Source organism: Pyrus communis, chromosome 1, assembly GCF_041283825.1.
Source record: "Pyrus communis isolate YQ-2024b chromosome 1, ASM4128382v1, whole genome shotgun sequence".
Lineage (NCBI taxonomy): Eukaryota > Viridiplantae > Streptophyta > Magnoliopsida > Rosales > Rosaceae > Pyrus > Pyrus communis.
In genome coordinates this window covers 4,289,469-4,305,983 of record NC_142565.1, presented here as the reverse complement: position 1 = coordinate 4,305,983, position 16,515 = coordinate 4,289,469, and the positions used below count along the sequence as shown (strand labels likewise).

The 16,515-nt window shown below is 37.9% G+C and overlaps 2 protein-coding genes and 1 long non-coding RNA gene across 4 annotated transcripts; 2 read left to right on the top strand and 1 right to left on the bottom strand.

Moving 5' to 3' along the window:
• Positions 1-301: 301 nt before the first annotated feature.
• LOC137720589 (large ribosomal subunit protein uL16) lies at positions 302-2,208 on the bottom strand. The gene is made up of 4 exons (XM_068459680.2): positions 2,093-2,208; positions 1,067-1,568; positions 713-794; positions 302-540 (listed from the first exon to the last, which is right to left on the bottom strand). Exons 1-4 carry the CDS (start codon positions 2,100-2,102, stop codon positions 460-462), a joined length of 675 nt encoding a protein of 224 aa, XP_068315781.1. The 5' UTR covers positions 2,103-2,208; the 3' UTR covers positions 302-459.
• Positions 2,209-2,944: 736 nt separating this feature from the next.
• Positions 2,945-5,659, top strand: GLY2 (Metallo-hydrolase/oxidoreductase superfamily protein). Its single transcript, XM_068459384.2, has 7 exons — positions 2,945-3,120; positions 3,236-3,358; positions 3,868-4,029; positions 4,455-4,533; positions 4,770-4,883; positions 4,977-5,153; positions 5,335-5,659. Exons 1-7 carry the CDS (start codon positions 3,074-3,076, stop codon positions 5,407-5,409), a joined length of 777 nt encoding a protein of 258 aa, XP_068315485.2. The 5' UTR covers positions 2,945-3,073; the 3' UTR covers positions 5,410-5,659.
• A 6,300-nt stretch (positions 5,660-11,959) lies between these two features.
• LOC148699005 (uncharacterized) lies at positions 11,960-14,710 on the top strand. Of its 2 annotated transcripts, XR_015952659.1 has the most exons (5): positions 11,960-12,199; positions 12,294-12,404; positions 12,936-13,002; positions 13,879-13,951; positions 14,245-14,710. It is a non-coding gene; the product is annotated as an uncharacterized LOC148699005 (long non-coding RNA). The 2 variants fall into 2 exon arrangements; XR_015952656.1 differs by lacking the exon at positions 11,960-12,199 and having other exon boundaries at positions 12,217-12,404.
• Positions 14,711-16,515: the final 1,805 nt, after the last annotated feature.

Sequence of the window (16,515 nt, the reverse complement as noted above, 5' to 3'; positions counted from 1 at the left end):
AACAATACCATAAGTATTTCGTTAAAACTTCCTTTAAAAAATAAGGCATAAGTAACTAGAACTGTTTAGGAGAATCAATGCACGAGGAGATGAATCTTGGATCCCAAGTCATGATAAATTGCACACTATTTGTACCAAAAAATCAAGCCCTTGATACAAGGTTAACTCGAGCAACCGTGTTGCCAGTCCGACGGTGGTCGGGAGTCGAAATCGTTCACAGAATAGTAGACCGACAGTGGTCAGGATGCAACGAGTGGCAAAATACCTCCAAAGAATGCACAACAAAATGATAAACCAAACATTCAGTGAAATGATACTGCATCTTTAGATAAGTCTAACCGGCGTTCACAAATCGCAAATACCAAATACCATATTCGTTTGATTCGATCCAGACGAACCCCAAAAGAAATACTCAGCATGAGTTCTACATAGATGCTACGACAAAAACAATATCATATTTCAAGCAGTCGATGAGGAAGGTTGAGTGAGGAATGCTTTTCCGGGTTGACGATTGGCCAGAGGACCATGGCATCCGAGAAGCTGCACAATCAAATATTAAGAATCATTAGGTACGAAGGGCTGCTCATACATGTAAACCTTTCGGACACTAAAGTAAGATGACAACACAGAAATCGGCATCCAACCTTTCCATTCTTGATAACTTGCATAACAAATAATAGAATGTACAATAGAATGAAAAATCGTGTGTTACCTTAGCGTTAACACCATCTGGCTGGATTCGGCCTTCCTTCTTGTAATTCACATAATCAGCACGGCTAAACTTAGTGAAACCCCTGAGAGAAAGGATATCAAGAAGCATCAGCAATAAAAACTGAAAGATTCTTTCGTGAACAATGTCCCTAACAACTAATTGCAACTCTGAGTTCTGGTAGATAATTACTTTAAGGTTCCACCTAGAAATCTACTTATTTCCAATAAAATTTAAAGCCTATGGCACATTGATACCAAATTCCGTAAGAAGCATACCATCTCGAAAAAATCAAATTGCATCAAGGCTTGACCATGCAAGGCAGAAACATAAAAAGGCAAAATAACAAAAGCATACCACTTCCTGCTGACAATAATCTTCTGGCGACCAGGAAACTTGAACTTTGCGCGGCGGAGGGCCTCCTGTGCATGTTGACTGTTGCTATCCCTGCAGCGAACAGACAAGAGGACTTGCCCGATAGCAACTCGAGCACATGTTCCCAGTGGCTTGCCAAACGCACCTCTCATTCCAGTCTGGAGCCTATCAGCTCCAGCGCATGAAAGCATCTTGTTGATGCGCAGAACATGGAACGGATGCACCCTCACTCTCAAATGGAAAGTATCTTTCCCAGCATACTTTGTCATGTACTTGTTGCAAGCGATGCGAGCTGCCTCAAGCGCCTCACTCGAGACATTCTCCTTCTCCCAACTCACAAGATGGACACAGAAGGGGAACTCATCAACACCCCTCTTCTTCATTCCAACATCATAAATTCTGATCTTGGGATCAGGGACACCGCGACAGAAACGCGATTTCGGGTATGGCTTGTTCTTAATCTGCCTATAGCACCTCGCAGGCCCTACAACATTACCAACCAGAACCACATTATCACCAAAACATGATTACCGCACAAAAGACTTTACAAATATCCAATCTAAACGAATCGCATTTATACAAATCCAATTAAACAAACATACGATCTTCTCACGCAACAAAGAAATTGCAAAGTTTACACAGAAATTAATCATACTAAACCGAAATCACAGCATCTTAATAACAGATAATCTCAGTATTAACAAATTAATCACGTACAAAATAATCCCATTTCTGTGTTAAAAAACTGAAATCCACGTAAAAATCGTTTAGAAACATAAACTTCCAGATTAAGAACACAAAATTCAGAGAAAAATTACCAAAATCGGTTCGATTACAAGCACATAAGGTTAGATCGACATCAAAATCCATCCAGCACTAACAAAATGGTAAACTCGATTGGATCTTAACATACAAAATTCGATAGATACATGTATAATACATCGATGTGCGAAGAAGGAAGAAATAATAATAGGAAAAATAAGATAAAAGCAAGAAAGAAGGACTCACTCCTCCCCATGGCGAGCTCTTCGATTCTCCTCCTCCTGTTTACGCTTCAGGGAGGAACTCACCTCACAAACCTTATCGCGGGCATTTTATACTCCGCTCCCCGCGAAAACCCTACTCCGGCCCAAGTGTTTTCATCACAAAGGCCCAATTAGAGGCCCAAAATATTTTTAATTCGGGTCAACCGGGCTCTGAACTGTTGTGCGTCGGATTGCCTGCTTGCTGCCTGTTATGTATTTCATTCTTCAGCCCCCTGGTTGGTCCGCCTGTCTGCCCGATAATTTCTTATATGATCCGTTAACTCGATACAAAATAAAGGATTTTAGATCAATTTGTTCGGATAACTTGTTAAAAATCTATAAACATGTTGAATCGTTATCTGATCACTGTTAAGAACTCGATAACACATCGTTTATCAAAGGTAGACAATAGAAATGACAATTTCTTATCTGCTAATTCGATACAAAATGATACGACCTTTAAGGAATATTGTCGTTATAAAATCAACTATAAAGAACCTATTACGATAACCAATTTAACACGACTCGATTCGTTAAGATACGGATATGATACAAAAAAGAAATGAACATGACAAACACATCCGTTTGCCAGACCTACTAGTAGTTGGAAAAGGATCCGAGGGATTTTAGGGATCCAGTGATCTCACTCATTCATCGCACACCGTGCGGTCAGAAATTAAATATGAATAATACCTAACAAAAACTAACCGTAAAATATACGATGATCAGATGAGATCACATGATCCCTAGAAAAAGGATCCGGCCCTAGTAGTTGGTATTAGCTTACACTTCTCGCCGCATGACTTACATAGCCTAGCGACACGTGTAAGTTAGTACCGACGTGGCCCTCCCTGCTGACTTCTTGTGTATTTCTTTTTTTTTTTCATTTCTTTAGCTGCTAGCTCCTGCCTGAACCGTTGACCACAGACCCGGAGGATTCCAGAAAATCTCCAAAAAAGGGACGATGAAAATCCATCACGTAGCTTGCTTGGAGGACAACTACTCATACCTGTAAGCCCGATTCCCCCCTTTTCATCTCAATTTCTGATTTTCCTAATTAGGGTTTTATCGATTAATTATGCTTAATTATTGCTCGGTTCTAAAATCAATTGTTCTTTGTGATTAGAATTATTGACGAGAGTACAAAAGAAGCGGCGGTTGTGGATCCAGTTGAGCCTGAGAAGGTTCTGAAAGCAGCCCAAGAACACGGCGTCGATATCAAGCTCGTCCTTACCACTCACCACCACTGGTTTGTTTAGACTTCATCATCCAATTTACCATTCAATCCCTCATATTCATACCATATTTGTTTTGGGTATTTAATACTTTCCAGAAATGGATTTTGGGGATATATATCTTAGTTGGGTGGATGATTGAATATTTTTGCTCACCACCCCTCAAGTGGAGAGAATTTTTAGTGTGTGGAAACACGGCCGGGTACACGTCATGATGCCTGGAAAAAAAATTCAACTACTAGTGTTATGACACTTGTTGTATTGGGCCGTGTTACCAGCACACTAAAAAAGTTCTCCAAGTGATGGTGAAGCTCAACATCATGTTTATCACTGTTAGATGAGTTTAATTTTTGAGATATGTGCAATTGATAGACATGAATCTCAAAATTTAAACTCATCTAACGGTGATAAATATGGTGGTGAACGTTACCACAACTTGATGGTGGTGAGCAAAAATGCAGCCGGGTAAATGATATGGTTTAATTGTGTTTGCTGTTGTGCTGATACTGAACGTATGTGATAGGGACCACGCTGGTGGGAATGAAAAGATAAAGCTGTTGGTGCCGGTGATTAAGGTGTATGGCGGTTCTATTGATAATGTGAAGGGCTGCACCAATAAGGTGGAAAATGGTGATAAGATTTCGCTCGGGGCTGATGTTCATATATTGTGTCTTCACACACCTTGGTATACGCCTTCCTATAGATATAGATATTTCGTTCATCAGTATCTAATTTTCATAAATCTGCCATGTGATGACAATGTATTAGTCTCTGCACTAATTCCTTTCCTATTTTTGGACTCTGTGCTTTGAAAGTAGCAACAGCGTATCAGTGCCTTACGGGTACACGATTTTTTTCAAGTTCTGCATTTGTTTGGGATCGAAGCATGGGTGCATATAGTTGTGATAGAGAATAAGAAGCAATCTAAAAATATATTTGAGTCGTAGAACCAGCTGATCAATTGATTTGTTGCTTCCATGCTATCTTAGCAAATTGTAATTCTACATTTGCCCATTAAGCTTGATGGTTTATTTAGTGGATGATTTAACCTTTTCAATGTATGTGCCAAAACCTTTTCGATGTTTATAATTTCGGTCTTGCTTTCACCAGCCACACTAAAGGTCACATAAGTTATTATGTGACTGGCAAAGAGGGAGAGGACCCAGCTGTTTTTACTGGAGACACACTGGTAAGTTTGCATACTTGAGTTCCTTAGTCTAAGTTATTATCTGAATGCACTGTGCAAAATATATGAGTTATTGCCTTGCATAATGAAGTCAATATCTCATCTGTCATGGATTTCCAAATAGTTTTAAAAGCTAGATTTCATGAATGGTGTCAGTTTTGTGTGGGGGGCGGGCGGCTAGATTTTATCTTTAGCCCTTGCCTTTACCATTAGACATGTTCTGACTGTCCTGTGTGTAGTTCATTGCTGGTTGCGGGAAATTTTTCGAAGGAACCGCAGAGCAGATGCATCAGTCACTATGCGTAACTTTGGCTTCATTGCCAAAGCCAACCCGAGTTTACTGTGGCCACGAGGTAAAAGAAGACTCTGGTTATAGTGACATAGTCAATACTATTAGAAGTTGTATTCGGATCAGAAACTTAATGATATGTTTTGTATTTTTCCAGTACACTGTGAAGAACTTGCAATTTGCTCAAACGGTTGAACCGGACAATGCGAAGATAAAGCAGAAGCTATCATGGGCACAGCAGCAGCGTGAAGCAGGCCTTCCCACAGTTCCTTCAACCATCGAGGAAGAGATGGAGACAAACCCTTTTATCCGTGCCGATCTACCAGAGCTTCAGGTTTGCTTATTCTCCTACCATTTCATGGTTCGCAATTGGAATAAAATAACAGATGAAATCTTATGGAAACTGATATCACAGTTTGTAACTGAACCCGAAGTGTTGTCCAACAGCACGCATTTTATCGCCAAGTTGTGCCATACAATGCTTCCTTATGAAGAAATATTTACTTGTTTTACAGGAAAGGGTCGGTTGCAAAACTGCCGTTGAAGCTCTTCGGGAGATAAGGCAGCGGAAGGACAATTGGAGGGGCTAATTGACACTCCGTACATGTCATCTTTCTTTCGGTTTTTCGTTTCAACAGAAATCGGACCTTATATATGTAAAGACAATGTCTTTTGTTATTGTTACTTGTTGGTTGGACCATGAATGTCTGTAAAACATATGTCGACAGTCGACACCTAAAACGGTTCCTTTCCTTTTGATGTATAATTAGTGGCTTTATTATTGTTGGTTTCGGCCAACCTACCCCATGAGAGTGGGCAGGTAAGTTGATTATTGTTTGATTTCTGGTCTCTCTGAATTTTTTTTATTAAAATATAACTTAGTGGCGCCACTTAATAATACGGTCAGTTTGTTTCTCGTTAAAAATGAGTTTGAAACACATTATTACCGGTTCATTATGAGATGTAGATAATATTATTTGTTCGAAAAGCTTGGTGGGGCCTTTTCTTCTCCGACAAGTAGGGATGGGCAACGGTTATGGTGGGCAGGTAACTGCAGTTATTTACCTATAACCGTTTAAGCTTTTACCCACATAATCGTTTACCGGTTGGGTATTTACATAAACGGGTATACCTATATCTATAACTGTTTATAAACGGTTAACCATATCTATAACTGCATACCCATTTACCTATAACTGCGTACCCGTTTACTTTTTTATTTTTACATGTCTACCTATTTTTTTAACAACTTGAAAATTAAAAACAAATTTGTCATAATTTACTTTTTTCTAACTATTAAACACCATTATAAGTACAGTTAACATGTATTTTTATATTAACGGCAATATTATTTATGAATTTATACAATGTCTCCCAATTATTTGACCGTCAATTTATTACAAGAATCATGCATAGTTATAGATTAATTAATATTTTTGTATACATATATATATATATATGTATATATGTATGTAAATACGCATCAGTCTGCTAAAAGGCTAATTTGATAAATATTTGGATTTTTATCTAGAAACATATGTTCATCGATCCACGCCATTTAATCGATTTCTAATTTTGGGGTCAAATATTTATTGAAAACTCGAGGCCAATTAAATAGAGAGAGAGAGAGAGAGAGAGAGAGAGAGAGAGAGAGAGAGAGAGAGAGAGAGAGAGAGAGAGAGAGAGAGAGAGAGAGAGGTACACATCATCTAATAATAACATATTTTTAAATGTTCAAGATAATCATTATCTTGAATTAGTCAAAACTCCAAAAGACTCCAAAACAAAACTGTCGAACACTAATACTTAAGCACATTCAATCACATATATTAAACATTATCAACTATATTTTTCTCTTAAATGAAGCATAAATAAATAAATATATATATGTATATTATATGGCCCTTTATAACCAAATATGTCTCGGGATACTAAACCTAGTTAGAAACTAATTTTTTTTTATTTTTAGTTTTACATATATTAAAAATAAACGGTTAAATAGGTACCCGTTTATAACCGCAGGTAATACCCATAATCCCTCATTTAAATTTCACGGGTAAATGGTTATACCCATAACCATTTATTTATCATTTATTTATCTAAACAGTTACCCATAACCATAACCGTCAAATTTAAATGGGCGGATAACTGCGGTTACCCATCCCTAGTGAGGATCTCCTGACCAAGCCCATCGGGCCGTTGAAATTTTATTCAACGGCTACAATTATTATAACTTTTAGAGGAGCCCCCTGTTTGTAGCCATTGGATAAAATTTCAACCGTCCGATGGGCTTGGTCAAGAGGATCCTCACCCTTTGCTTAGAAGAGGATCCTGATCCGCATGTTTTGATATGGATCTAATTTATTGCACAGTCATAGGTAGGGTCTAATAAGTAAAGCAATTAAAGTTTGAAAACAAAATTGCACCGATTGTCGTTGAATGTTTTATCATGACTCTTCCAGAATTAACATGGAACTTTAAGTTACACATCAAATCTCATCATTTCATAAAAAATTCTCATCTTTTTTAGTGTAAAATATATCGTTGTATTAAAAATAAAAATAAAAGTTACTCATCAAATCTCGTCGTTTCATCAAAAACTCTATCCGGCTCTTGTTTTGAATTTTCCTCGCGATTCATGCATATTAGTATCCAAATTTGAATTTGAATTCGCATGAAGCTATGAGGACTACATGTAATTTTACATGTTTTCGTTGAGTCGTTTACAACAATCAGCTTCATTTTTTATAGTATTTGTTACAGGATTCTAGTCTACATGATTCGCGAGCATTATACATTGATTGTCTTATGTAAGTAATTGCTCAAGAGGCTTTCGACATTGATTGTGTTAGCTTCGGGGGCTTTTAACATTACCAAGATGGAGGACTACACCTTACTGTTAAAATCATGTAAAATTACTTATTCCACCATGATAGGTAGTTACAATACGATAGGTAGTTTAGCTTGTACAAGTACTTATATGGCAGGTAGTTCAGACTATAAAAGTACTTATATAATAGGTAGTTTAGATTATAAAAGATCAGTTGAAATCTAAGTTTATGCCGACTAATATTATAATGTGATAGGTACTTTAACTTGTACAAGTACTTATATGACATGTACTTTAGACTGTAAAAGTATTTATATGATAGGTAGTTTAGATTGTAAAAGATCAGCTGAAATCTGGGTTTATGCCGACTAATAGGGTACATGAGTTAAAAAAAAATAGAAAAATAATATAACTAATAGCGAGACGCCCCCGCTCCCCCAAAAAAAAAAGAGATTTATAGGTGTTCACAATTTTGGAAATGTCCTAAATTAATTTTAGAAAATATGTGGTGCGAATCGAATGACTCTAACTTTAAGTTATAGCACACAGTTTTTTTGTGAAACAAAAAAATTTGAAATTTTTAGCTTTAAGAAATATTTTGCGTTGGAGTTAAGGAAAATATTGTAAAACCTTTGGATGTGATTCTACCGATTATTAGGTCCTAAAACTATTTTTATTGATTCTTAAAGTGAGAAAATAGAAAAATATCCTTAAATTTCAGTTTTAAATCATTGATTACAAGTGTTTAAAAATGAATTATAATATATTTTGCAGATAAAAAATATATTTTGAAAAACACGAAGATGATAGTTTGTTGTTATGGTAAGAGAAATAAAAGAAACATTAACAAAATATTAAAAAAAAAAAAAAAAAAAAAACAAAACAAAACAAAAACAAACAAACACACTGGAAAAAAAAATTGAAAAAGGATAGATCGGTATGAAAATAGCGACTTTTAATTGAATTAGTCACTAACTTTCTAGCGATTATCCTCACCGTTAGTCGCTAGCAAAGTACCGATCGTTTCATTTCTTTTTTTTTTTTTTTTTTTTTCCCATTGAATAGCTATAGTAGAGTAAAATAGTAATCACAATACAAAGTATCAAATTAACAACAAAAAGTGCTAACACATGGAGTCCTAGTCATGGACCTAAATAAAAAAATAACTAAAAATTGGACTAATCTAATTGTTAGGGCATAAAATTGGGAAATGGATCATTTCCGGATCTCTTCTACTAAATACTCAATCACCTAATTCGGATCCTTGAAATTTAGTCCAACAGTTAAAGTTATTACAACTTTTAAAGGGGCCCCCTGTTTGTAGTCGTTGGATCAAATTTCAAGGGTCTTGATTGATTGATTGGGTGGATTTGATGGAAGGAATCCGGAGGGGATCTCTTTCCATAAAATTGGACCTATTTAAAGTTAGTTTATTTACACATAACATATTTGTAAGGAATAAGTTAATTTAAACCACATATTAATGAAACTCTTTTTTGTCAACTATAAGAAGGGGAAAAAATATTTTTATCTTGTATCACAAAATAAAATTATGGACAATAAAGTAATTTGTACAAACTAAATTTTACAGTAAGCTTCATTTTTTATAGTATTTGTTACAGGATTCTAGTCTACATGATTCGCGAGCATTATACATTGATTGTCTTATGTAAGTAATTGCTCAAGAGGCTTTTGACATTGATTGTGTTAGCTTCGGGGGCTTTTAACATTACCAAGATGGAGGACTACACCTTACTGTTAGAATCATGTAAAATTACTTATTCCACCATGATAGGTAGTTACAATGCGATAGGTAGTTTAGCTTGTACAAGTACTTCTATGGCAGGTAGTTCAGACTGTAAAAGTACTTATATAATAGGTAGTTTAGATTATAAACGATCAGTTGAAATCTAAGTTTATGCCGACTAATATTATAATATGATAGGTACTTTAACTTGTACAAGTACTTATATGACATGTACTTTAGACTGTAAAAGTACTTATATGATAGGTAATTTAGATTGTAAAAGATTAGCTGAAATTTGAGTTTATGCCGACTAATAGGCTACCTGAGTTAAAAAAAAAGATAAAAAAATAATAAAACTAATAGCGAGCTGCCCCCCCCTCCCCCAAAAAAAAAGAGATTTATAGGTGTTCACAATTTTGGAAATGTCCTAAATTAATTTTAGAAAATATGTGGTGCGAATCGGATGACTCTAACTTTAAGTTATAGCACACAGTTTTTTTGTGAAACAAAAAAATTTGAAATTTTTAGCTTTAAGAAACATTTTGCATTGGAGTTAAGGAAAATATTGTAAAACCTTTGGATGTGATTCTACTGATTATTAGGTCCTAAAACTATTTTTTATTGATTCTTAAAGTGAGAAAATAGAAAAATATCCTTAAATTTGGGTTTTAAATCATTGATTACAAGTGTTTAAAAATGAATTATAATATATTTTGCAGATAAAAAATATATTTTGAAAAACACGAAGATGATAGTTTGTTGTTATGGTAAGAGAAATAAAAGAAACATTAACAAAATATTAAAAAAATAAATAAATAAACAAAAACAAACAAACACACAGGAAAAAAAATTTGAAAAAGGATGGATCGGTATATACATAGCGACTCTTTTCGGAATTAGTCACTAGCGTTCTAGCGATTATCTTCAAACATAGTAGCTAGCATAGTACCGATCGTTTCATTTCAATTTTTTTTTTTTTCCATTGAATAGCTATAGTAGAGTAAAATAGTAATCACAATACAAAGTATCAAATTAACAACAAAAAGTGCTAACACATGGAGTCCTAGTCATGGACCTAAATAAAAAAATAACTAAAAATTGGACTAATCTAATTGTTAGGGCATAAAATTGGGAAATGGATCATTTCCGGATCTCTTCTACTAAATACCCAATCACCTAATTCGGATCCTTGAAATTTAGTCCAACAGTTAAAGTTATTACAACTTTTAAAGGGGCCCCCTGTTTGTAGTCATTAGATCAAATTTCAAGGGCCTGTATTGATTGATTGGGTGGATTTGATGGGAGGAATCCAGAGGGGATCTCTTTCCATAAAATTGGACCTATTTAAAGTTAGTTTATTTACACATAACATATTTGTAAGGAATAAGTTAATTTAAACCACATATTAATGAAACTCTTTTTGTCAACAATAAGAGGGGGAAAAAACATTTTTATCTTGTATCACAAAATAAAATTATGGATAATAAAGTAATTTGCACAAACTAAATTTTATAGTAAGCTTCATTTTTTATAGTATTTGTTACAGGATTGTAGTCTACATGATTCGCGAGCATTATACATTGATTGTCTTCTGTAAGTAATTGCTCAAGAAGCTTTTGACATTGATTGTGTTAGCTTCGGGGGCTTTTAACATTACCAGGATGGAGGACTACACCTTACTGTTAGAATCATGTAAAATTACTTATTCCACCATGATAGGTAGTTACAATACGATAGGTAGTTTAGCTTGTACAAGTACTTCTATGGCAGGTAGTTCAGACTGTAAAAGTACTTATATAATAGGTAGTTTAGATTATAAACGATCAGTTGAAATCTAAGTTTATGCCGACTAATATTATAATATGATAGGTACTTTAACTTGTACAAGTACTTATATGACATGTACTTTAGACTGTAAAAGTACTTATATGATAGGTAGTTTAGATTATAAAAGATCAGTTGAAATCTGGGTTTATGCCGACTAATAGGGTACCTGAGTTAAAAAAAAAATAGAAAAATAATATAACTAATAGCGAGCTGCCCCCCCCCTCCCCAAAAAAAAAGAAGAGATTTATAGGTGTTCACAATTTTGGAAATGTCCTAAATTAATTTTAGAAAATATGTGGTGCGAATCGGATGACTCTAACTTTAAGTTATAGCACACAGTTTTTTTGTGAAACAAAAAAATTTGAAATTTTTAGCTTTAAGAAATATTTTGCGTTGGAGTGAAGGAAAATATTGTAAAACCTTTGGATGTGATTCTACTGATTATTATGTCCTAAAACTATTTGTTATTGATTCTTAAAGTGAGAAAATAGAAAAATATCCTTAAATTTTGGTTTTAAATCATTGATTACAAGTGTTTAAAAATGAATTATAATATATTTTGCAGATAAAAAATATATTTTGAAAAATACGAAGATGATAGTTTGTTGTTATGGTAAGAGAAATAAAAGAAACTGTAACATCCCGTCCCGAAACTAACGAAACGTACGTGTGAATTTACAATTTTACCCCCCTAGCTGTTATTTTACGTGTATTTTTGTGTTGTGTGGTGTGGTAGGACCACACACAATCATACATTTTCTTTTTCTTCCCGGGATTCCCTCCCTCATTCCCTCACTCTGTCTCTTCTCTCAGTCTCTCTCTCTCTCTCTCTTCCTCCCCGAGTTCACCTTCTTCTTCTTCTTCTTCCTCTACACACGGACACACATACAAACCTAATCAAATCTTCACCAAACAAGAAACCAAGACCACCATCGTGTTCGTGGAGCTGAGAGGAGTTCAAAGGTGCCATTTTCAGGTAAGGAAAACACCATTTTCACGTCGATATCACGAGGTCCGATTTGAACACTGTTCATGCAAACCTAAACTAGCTTGTTTTTGGAATTTCTAAGCTTGTAGTTGTGCTTGTGAGGTCCCAAGGAGCCTCGGAGTAGTTCGTTGGGTGAATTTGGACGTCGGGATCGTCCTGTACGAAGTTGGCCGATTCTTGAAGTTGAAGACAGGTATGATCTAGCAATTTTTAGGCCTTAAAACTAGTCTAACGTGATTCTACTAGTCCTAAGCTTCATTTTGGTATAAAGAACGTGAAAAATGGTTGAAAAACGAAGGAGAAAACTTAGTTTGAAAATTACCCAGTTTTCCGGCGCCGTCGCCGGCGCCGGCGTCTCGCCGGAGAAGAAAGGAGAATATTCCGTTAAGTCTAACGGAATATTCCTAACGGCAGTGACAGAATCCGGTTAGATTTGACGGAATATTCCGTCAGTTAACGGAATATTCCTGACGGCGTCAACTGACGCCGTCAGTGTGCAGTGCACGTGGGCCGCGCGTGGGGGCGCGTAGGTCCGTGCGTGTTCAGGCGCGTGGGGGCGCGTGCGTGGTCCAAAATTTTTTCTAAAAATATGGGCGTGATCCTGAGGTTGTGTAGGTCACGTTGGTATATTCATTTGTCCAATTTGAGCAATGTATGAGAAGTTATTACGAGAAGTTGCTTAGGTGCTTTTAAATTAATGTTTTCGTAACTTTGTCGCGTATAGGTGATTCGTTTTCCGAGGACGAGCGTACGCACTCGAGGCAGGGGGGCTACGACCCTTCTAATTATCAGTGAGTGGGCTTTTGTTTTCCGTATATACCTATATACATATTAATTCCCAGAAATTAAATAGAAAAGGTTATATGTTTTATGCCATGCATCATTTGAATATTGTTTACGCATCATCACGTGCGTTGGTAGTTGGCATACATATATAAATGTGTATTTGGTGCTGTGGACGCACAGGTAAGTGCCAGGTAAGCGGTATTCATGTGGTTATGCATTCCTGTTTATTATGCAATAGTAGTTTGAAATGCTTAGAGAGCTCATAATCTGCACCCCCGGTGTTAGTGCTCCCGCCCAGGGCCAGGGCACAGTCCTTCACGTGATGTTCACCAGCACCACACGCTCGCCTTGGATCCAAGTTAGGTGCAAGCCTTGTCGTACAGACCACATTAGGTGGTTCCGACTCGTAGGTGACCCGCGATTATTCGCACAGTCTTCACGTGATCGTAGCACTAGAGCGTATATATTACACCCAGTCTTGTCGTACAGACCACGTTAGGTGGTTCCGACTCGTGTGCAGATTCAGATATTGAGTTGAGATTGAAGCTCTATATGCAGCCGTACAGGTCACGTTAGGTGACTCCCGGCTGCCAGATTATATATATTCGATGTGAATTACACTTGAGCATTTATAATTGATTATGATATTCTGTAATGGCATATTCTCAAGCATGAATGGCATATTGCAAAGCATGAATGGCATATTGTGAGCATGAATGGCATATGTGGAGCATGATTGACATATCTATACATACGTATATATGTTCATTTTCTGGGAAGTATACAGGTTTTACGGCGAGGGGTTAGAATGTGTTTTGCTAAAGAGTTTTCAAAGAACTTTGTTTTTGCCCACTCACGCTTTTGTTTTTGCGCCCCTCCAGGTTCTAGTGGTCTAGCAAGTTCGGTGGTCTATCCCAGAGGGCGTCCCGGCATTTCTGACAGACACTCACCATTGTAGGGTCACCTTCGGGTGTACATATATCGTATCTTTCCTTTTTCGACTGCTGTAGACTTGCTCTGAATTGTGTCTCTCATACACTAGTACTTTGTATGCTATTAGGTTTTTAATGATTCGTACTTTTATATTACTATACCTTTAGCTTCCGCACGCGCACATGGCTACGTCACCTTCGCGTGACGGCCAGCATGCCCTGATCTCGGTCGGGGTGTGTCAGCTTGGTATCAGAGCCTAGGTTTGGCAGTCCTGTGTCTTTGTGAGTATTCTAATAGTTGGTGTCTTATGTCAGAATCATGCCGCCTCGTCGGGAACCACGTCGCTCAGATGAGTCTAGTTTTCCTGATCTTACTCAGTTGGGGGAAGTGATTGCTACAGCCCTTCAAACAGTGATGCGCCCTCCCCAGAGGACTCCTCTGGAGACTATGTATAACTTGAAGTTGGATAAGTTTAAAGGTAACGAGGGTCACGAAGGCGCAGAACGTTGGTTGGAACACATAGAGAAGACTTTCCGTGTGTTGCATAACCAGGGGAACCTTCCTATGGAAAGGTGGGTTGAGACAACCTCTTGGTTTCTGGAGATGGAGTCTGCAGCTTGGTGGGAGCAAGAACTTCGTAGGTTGACTCCAGCTCAGAGGACCGATTGGAATGTTTTCAAAGACGTGTTTCAAAGGAGATTTGTACCCCCTGAGTATATCGACCGTAAGAAACAGGAATTCACTGAATTGAAACAGCGAAAGATGACGGCTAACGAGTACTATCGTAAGTTCACTGATTTGTCTCGTTACTATCCCGATGTCGCTGGTAATCAGGCGGAGATGCTTCGTCGTTTTCGCTTGGGCACTAAGAAGAAATGGCGTTCTATGGTAACTACTACTCACTGTGAGTCATATCAGGAGTTCTATGAGATATTGTTGAGGGTAGAGGACTCTGAGAATATGTCAAGTGATAGTGACGAAGAGAAAAACGGCAATCAGAAGAAAGACGACAAAGGAAAAGGTCAAACATCGTTGGGGCCTCGCCAAACTCAGAACTTTAAAAGGGGTGGTGCAAGTTCAAGTTCGTCTAGTGGTGGTTTCAGTGCCTCTGGACAAGGACGTGGAGGTAGGTTTTATGGAGGTGCTCGAGGCCAGAGACAAGATGATGGTGGCCGAAACCGACTCCCATTTTGCCGTAGATGTAATAATCGACATTTCGGCGAGTGTAGGCGTGGCAACAGTGCTTGTTTCACGTGTGGGCAGATGGGACATAGAGCAGTGAATTGTCCCCAGGGTCAGCAACAGAAGCCGCAGCAGACCTTTATGCCGCCACCTGCACCGATTCGGCAAATCCAAGGTCCGAGTAATTATGGTCAAACAGGTAGAGGTGGTGCCTATCACTATCAGGGTGATGCTGTTCCCTATGCCCCGGGACCGTATCAGTACCCCCAGGACCCGTATTCACAAGGTGGTTATCCCCCGTATCCCAGCAACTACATGCCGTATCCTCCAGCTCCAACAAGTGGTTCTCAGTGGTACCAAGGAGGACAGTATCAGCAGGGTGAGAATGCCACTAGTAGTGCAGGGTCTTCGAGGCAGATGGGTCAGCCCAGTCAGGGGCGTGGAGCTCAAGGTCGCGGTGTTCAAGCGAGCAGAGGTCGTGGAGGACGACAGCAGGGCCAGGGGCGTATTCACAATATTTCCCTGCAGGATGCTCAGAACAACCCGGACTTAATAATGGGTACGTTAAACATTCTTGGTTATTTTGCTAGAGTCTTAATTGATTGTGGAGCTACACATTCCGTTATTTCTCATACATTTGCTCAAGTAACGCAACCTCGCCCCACACCTCTAGGGTACGATTTAGAGTTCGCTATGCCTAGAGGAGAGAGATGTGTTGTAGATTGTGTGTACCCAGGATGTCCAGTGATAGTAGAGGGTGTAGTTATGCCCGCGGATCTTATTCCGTTAGATATTGTCGATTTTGATGTGATTTTGGGCAATGATTGGTTGCACTTCTATCGTGCCAACATTGATTGTTACGGGAAAGTAGTTACGTTTCACCGTCCTGGATTACCTGAGGTTACTTTTGTGGGTAAGCAGAGTGGAGTAAGACACGGCGTTATTTCAGCTTTGCGAGCAAAGAAGTTGTTGTCTAAAGGTTGTCAGGGGTATCTAGCTCATGTGGTGCTAGAGGAGGCCGTTCCAAGCAGAATTGAGGATGTGAGAGTAGTTAGACACTTCCCTGATGTTTTTCCTGAAGATTTACCTGGTTTACCCCCAGATCGAGATGTGGATTTCACTGTTGAGTTGCTTCCAGGTACCAATCCTATTTCATTAACTCCTTATCGTATGGCTCCCGCTGAGTTAAGGGAATTGAAAGTGCAATTACAGGAATTAGTGGATAAGGGATTCATTCAGCCTAGTATTTCACCTTGGGGCGCTCCAGTGTTGTTTGTGAAAAAGAAAGATGGGACTTTGAGGCTGTGTATCGACTACAGACAATTGAATCGGGTGACGATTAAAAACCGTTATCCATTGCCTCGTATCGACGATTTGTTTGATCAGCTGAGAGGTGCTTGTGT

Bases quoted from the DNA above. Each gene is read 5' to 3' on its own strand.
- GLY2 (XM_068459384.2), top strand. From the start codon at position 3,074: ATGAAAATCCATCACGTAGCTTGCTTGGAGGACAACTACTCATACCT. The intron at 3,121-3,235 runs GTAAGCCCGATT...CTTTGTGATTAG, and splicing joins GAGGACAACTACTCATACCT to AATTATTGACGAGAGTACAA. The intron at 4,030-4,454 runs GTATACGCCTTC...TGCTTTCACCAG, and splicing joins TTGTGTCTTCACACACCTTG to CCACACTAAAGGTCACATAA.
- LOC137720589 (XM_068459680.2), bottom strand. The intron at 795-1,066 runs GTATGCTTTTGT...CCTTTCTCTCAG, and splicing joins ATTATTGTCAGCAGGAAGTG to GGGTTTCACTAAGTTTAGCC. The intron at 541-712 runs GTAACACACGAT...TTGATTGTGCAG, and splicing joins CAGATGGTGTTAACGCTAAG to CTTCTCGGATGCCATGGTCC.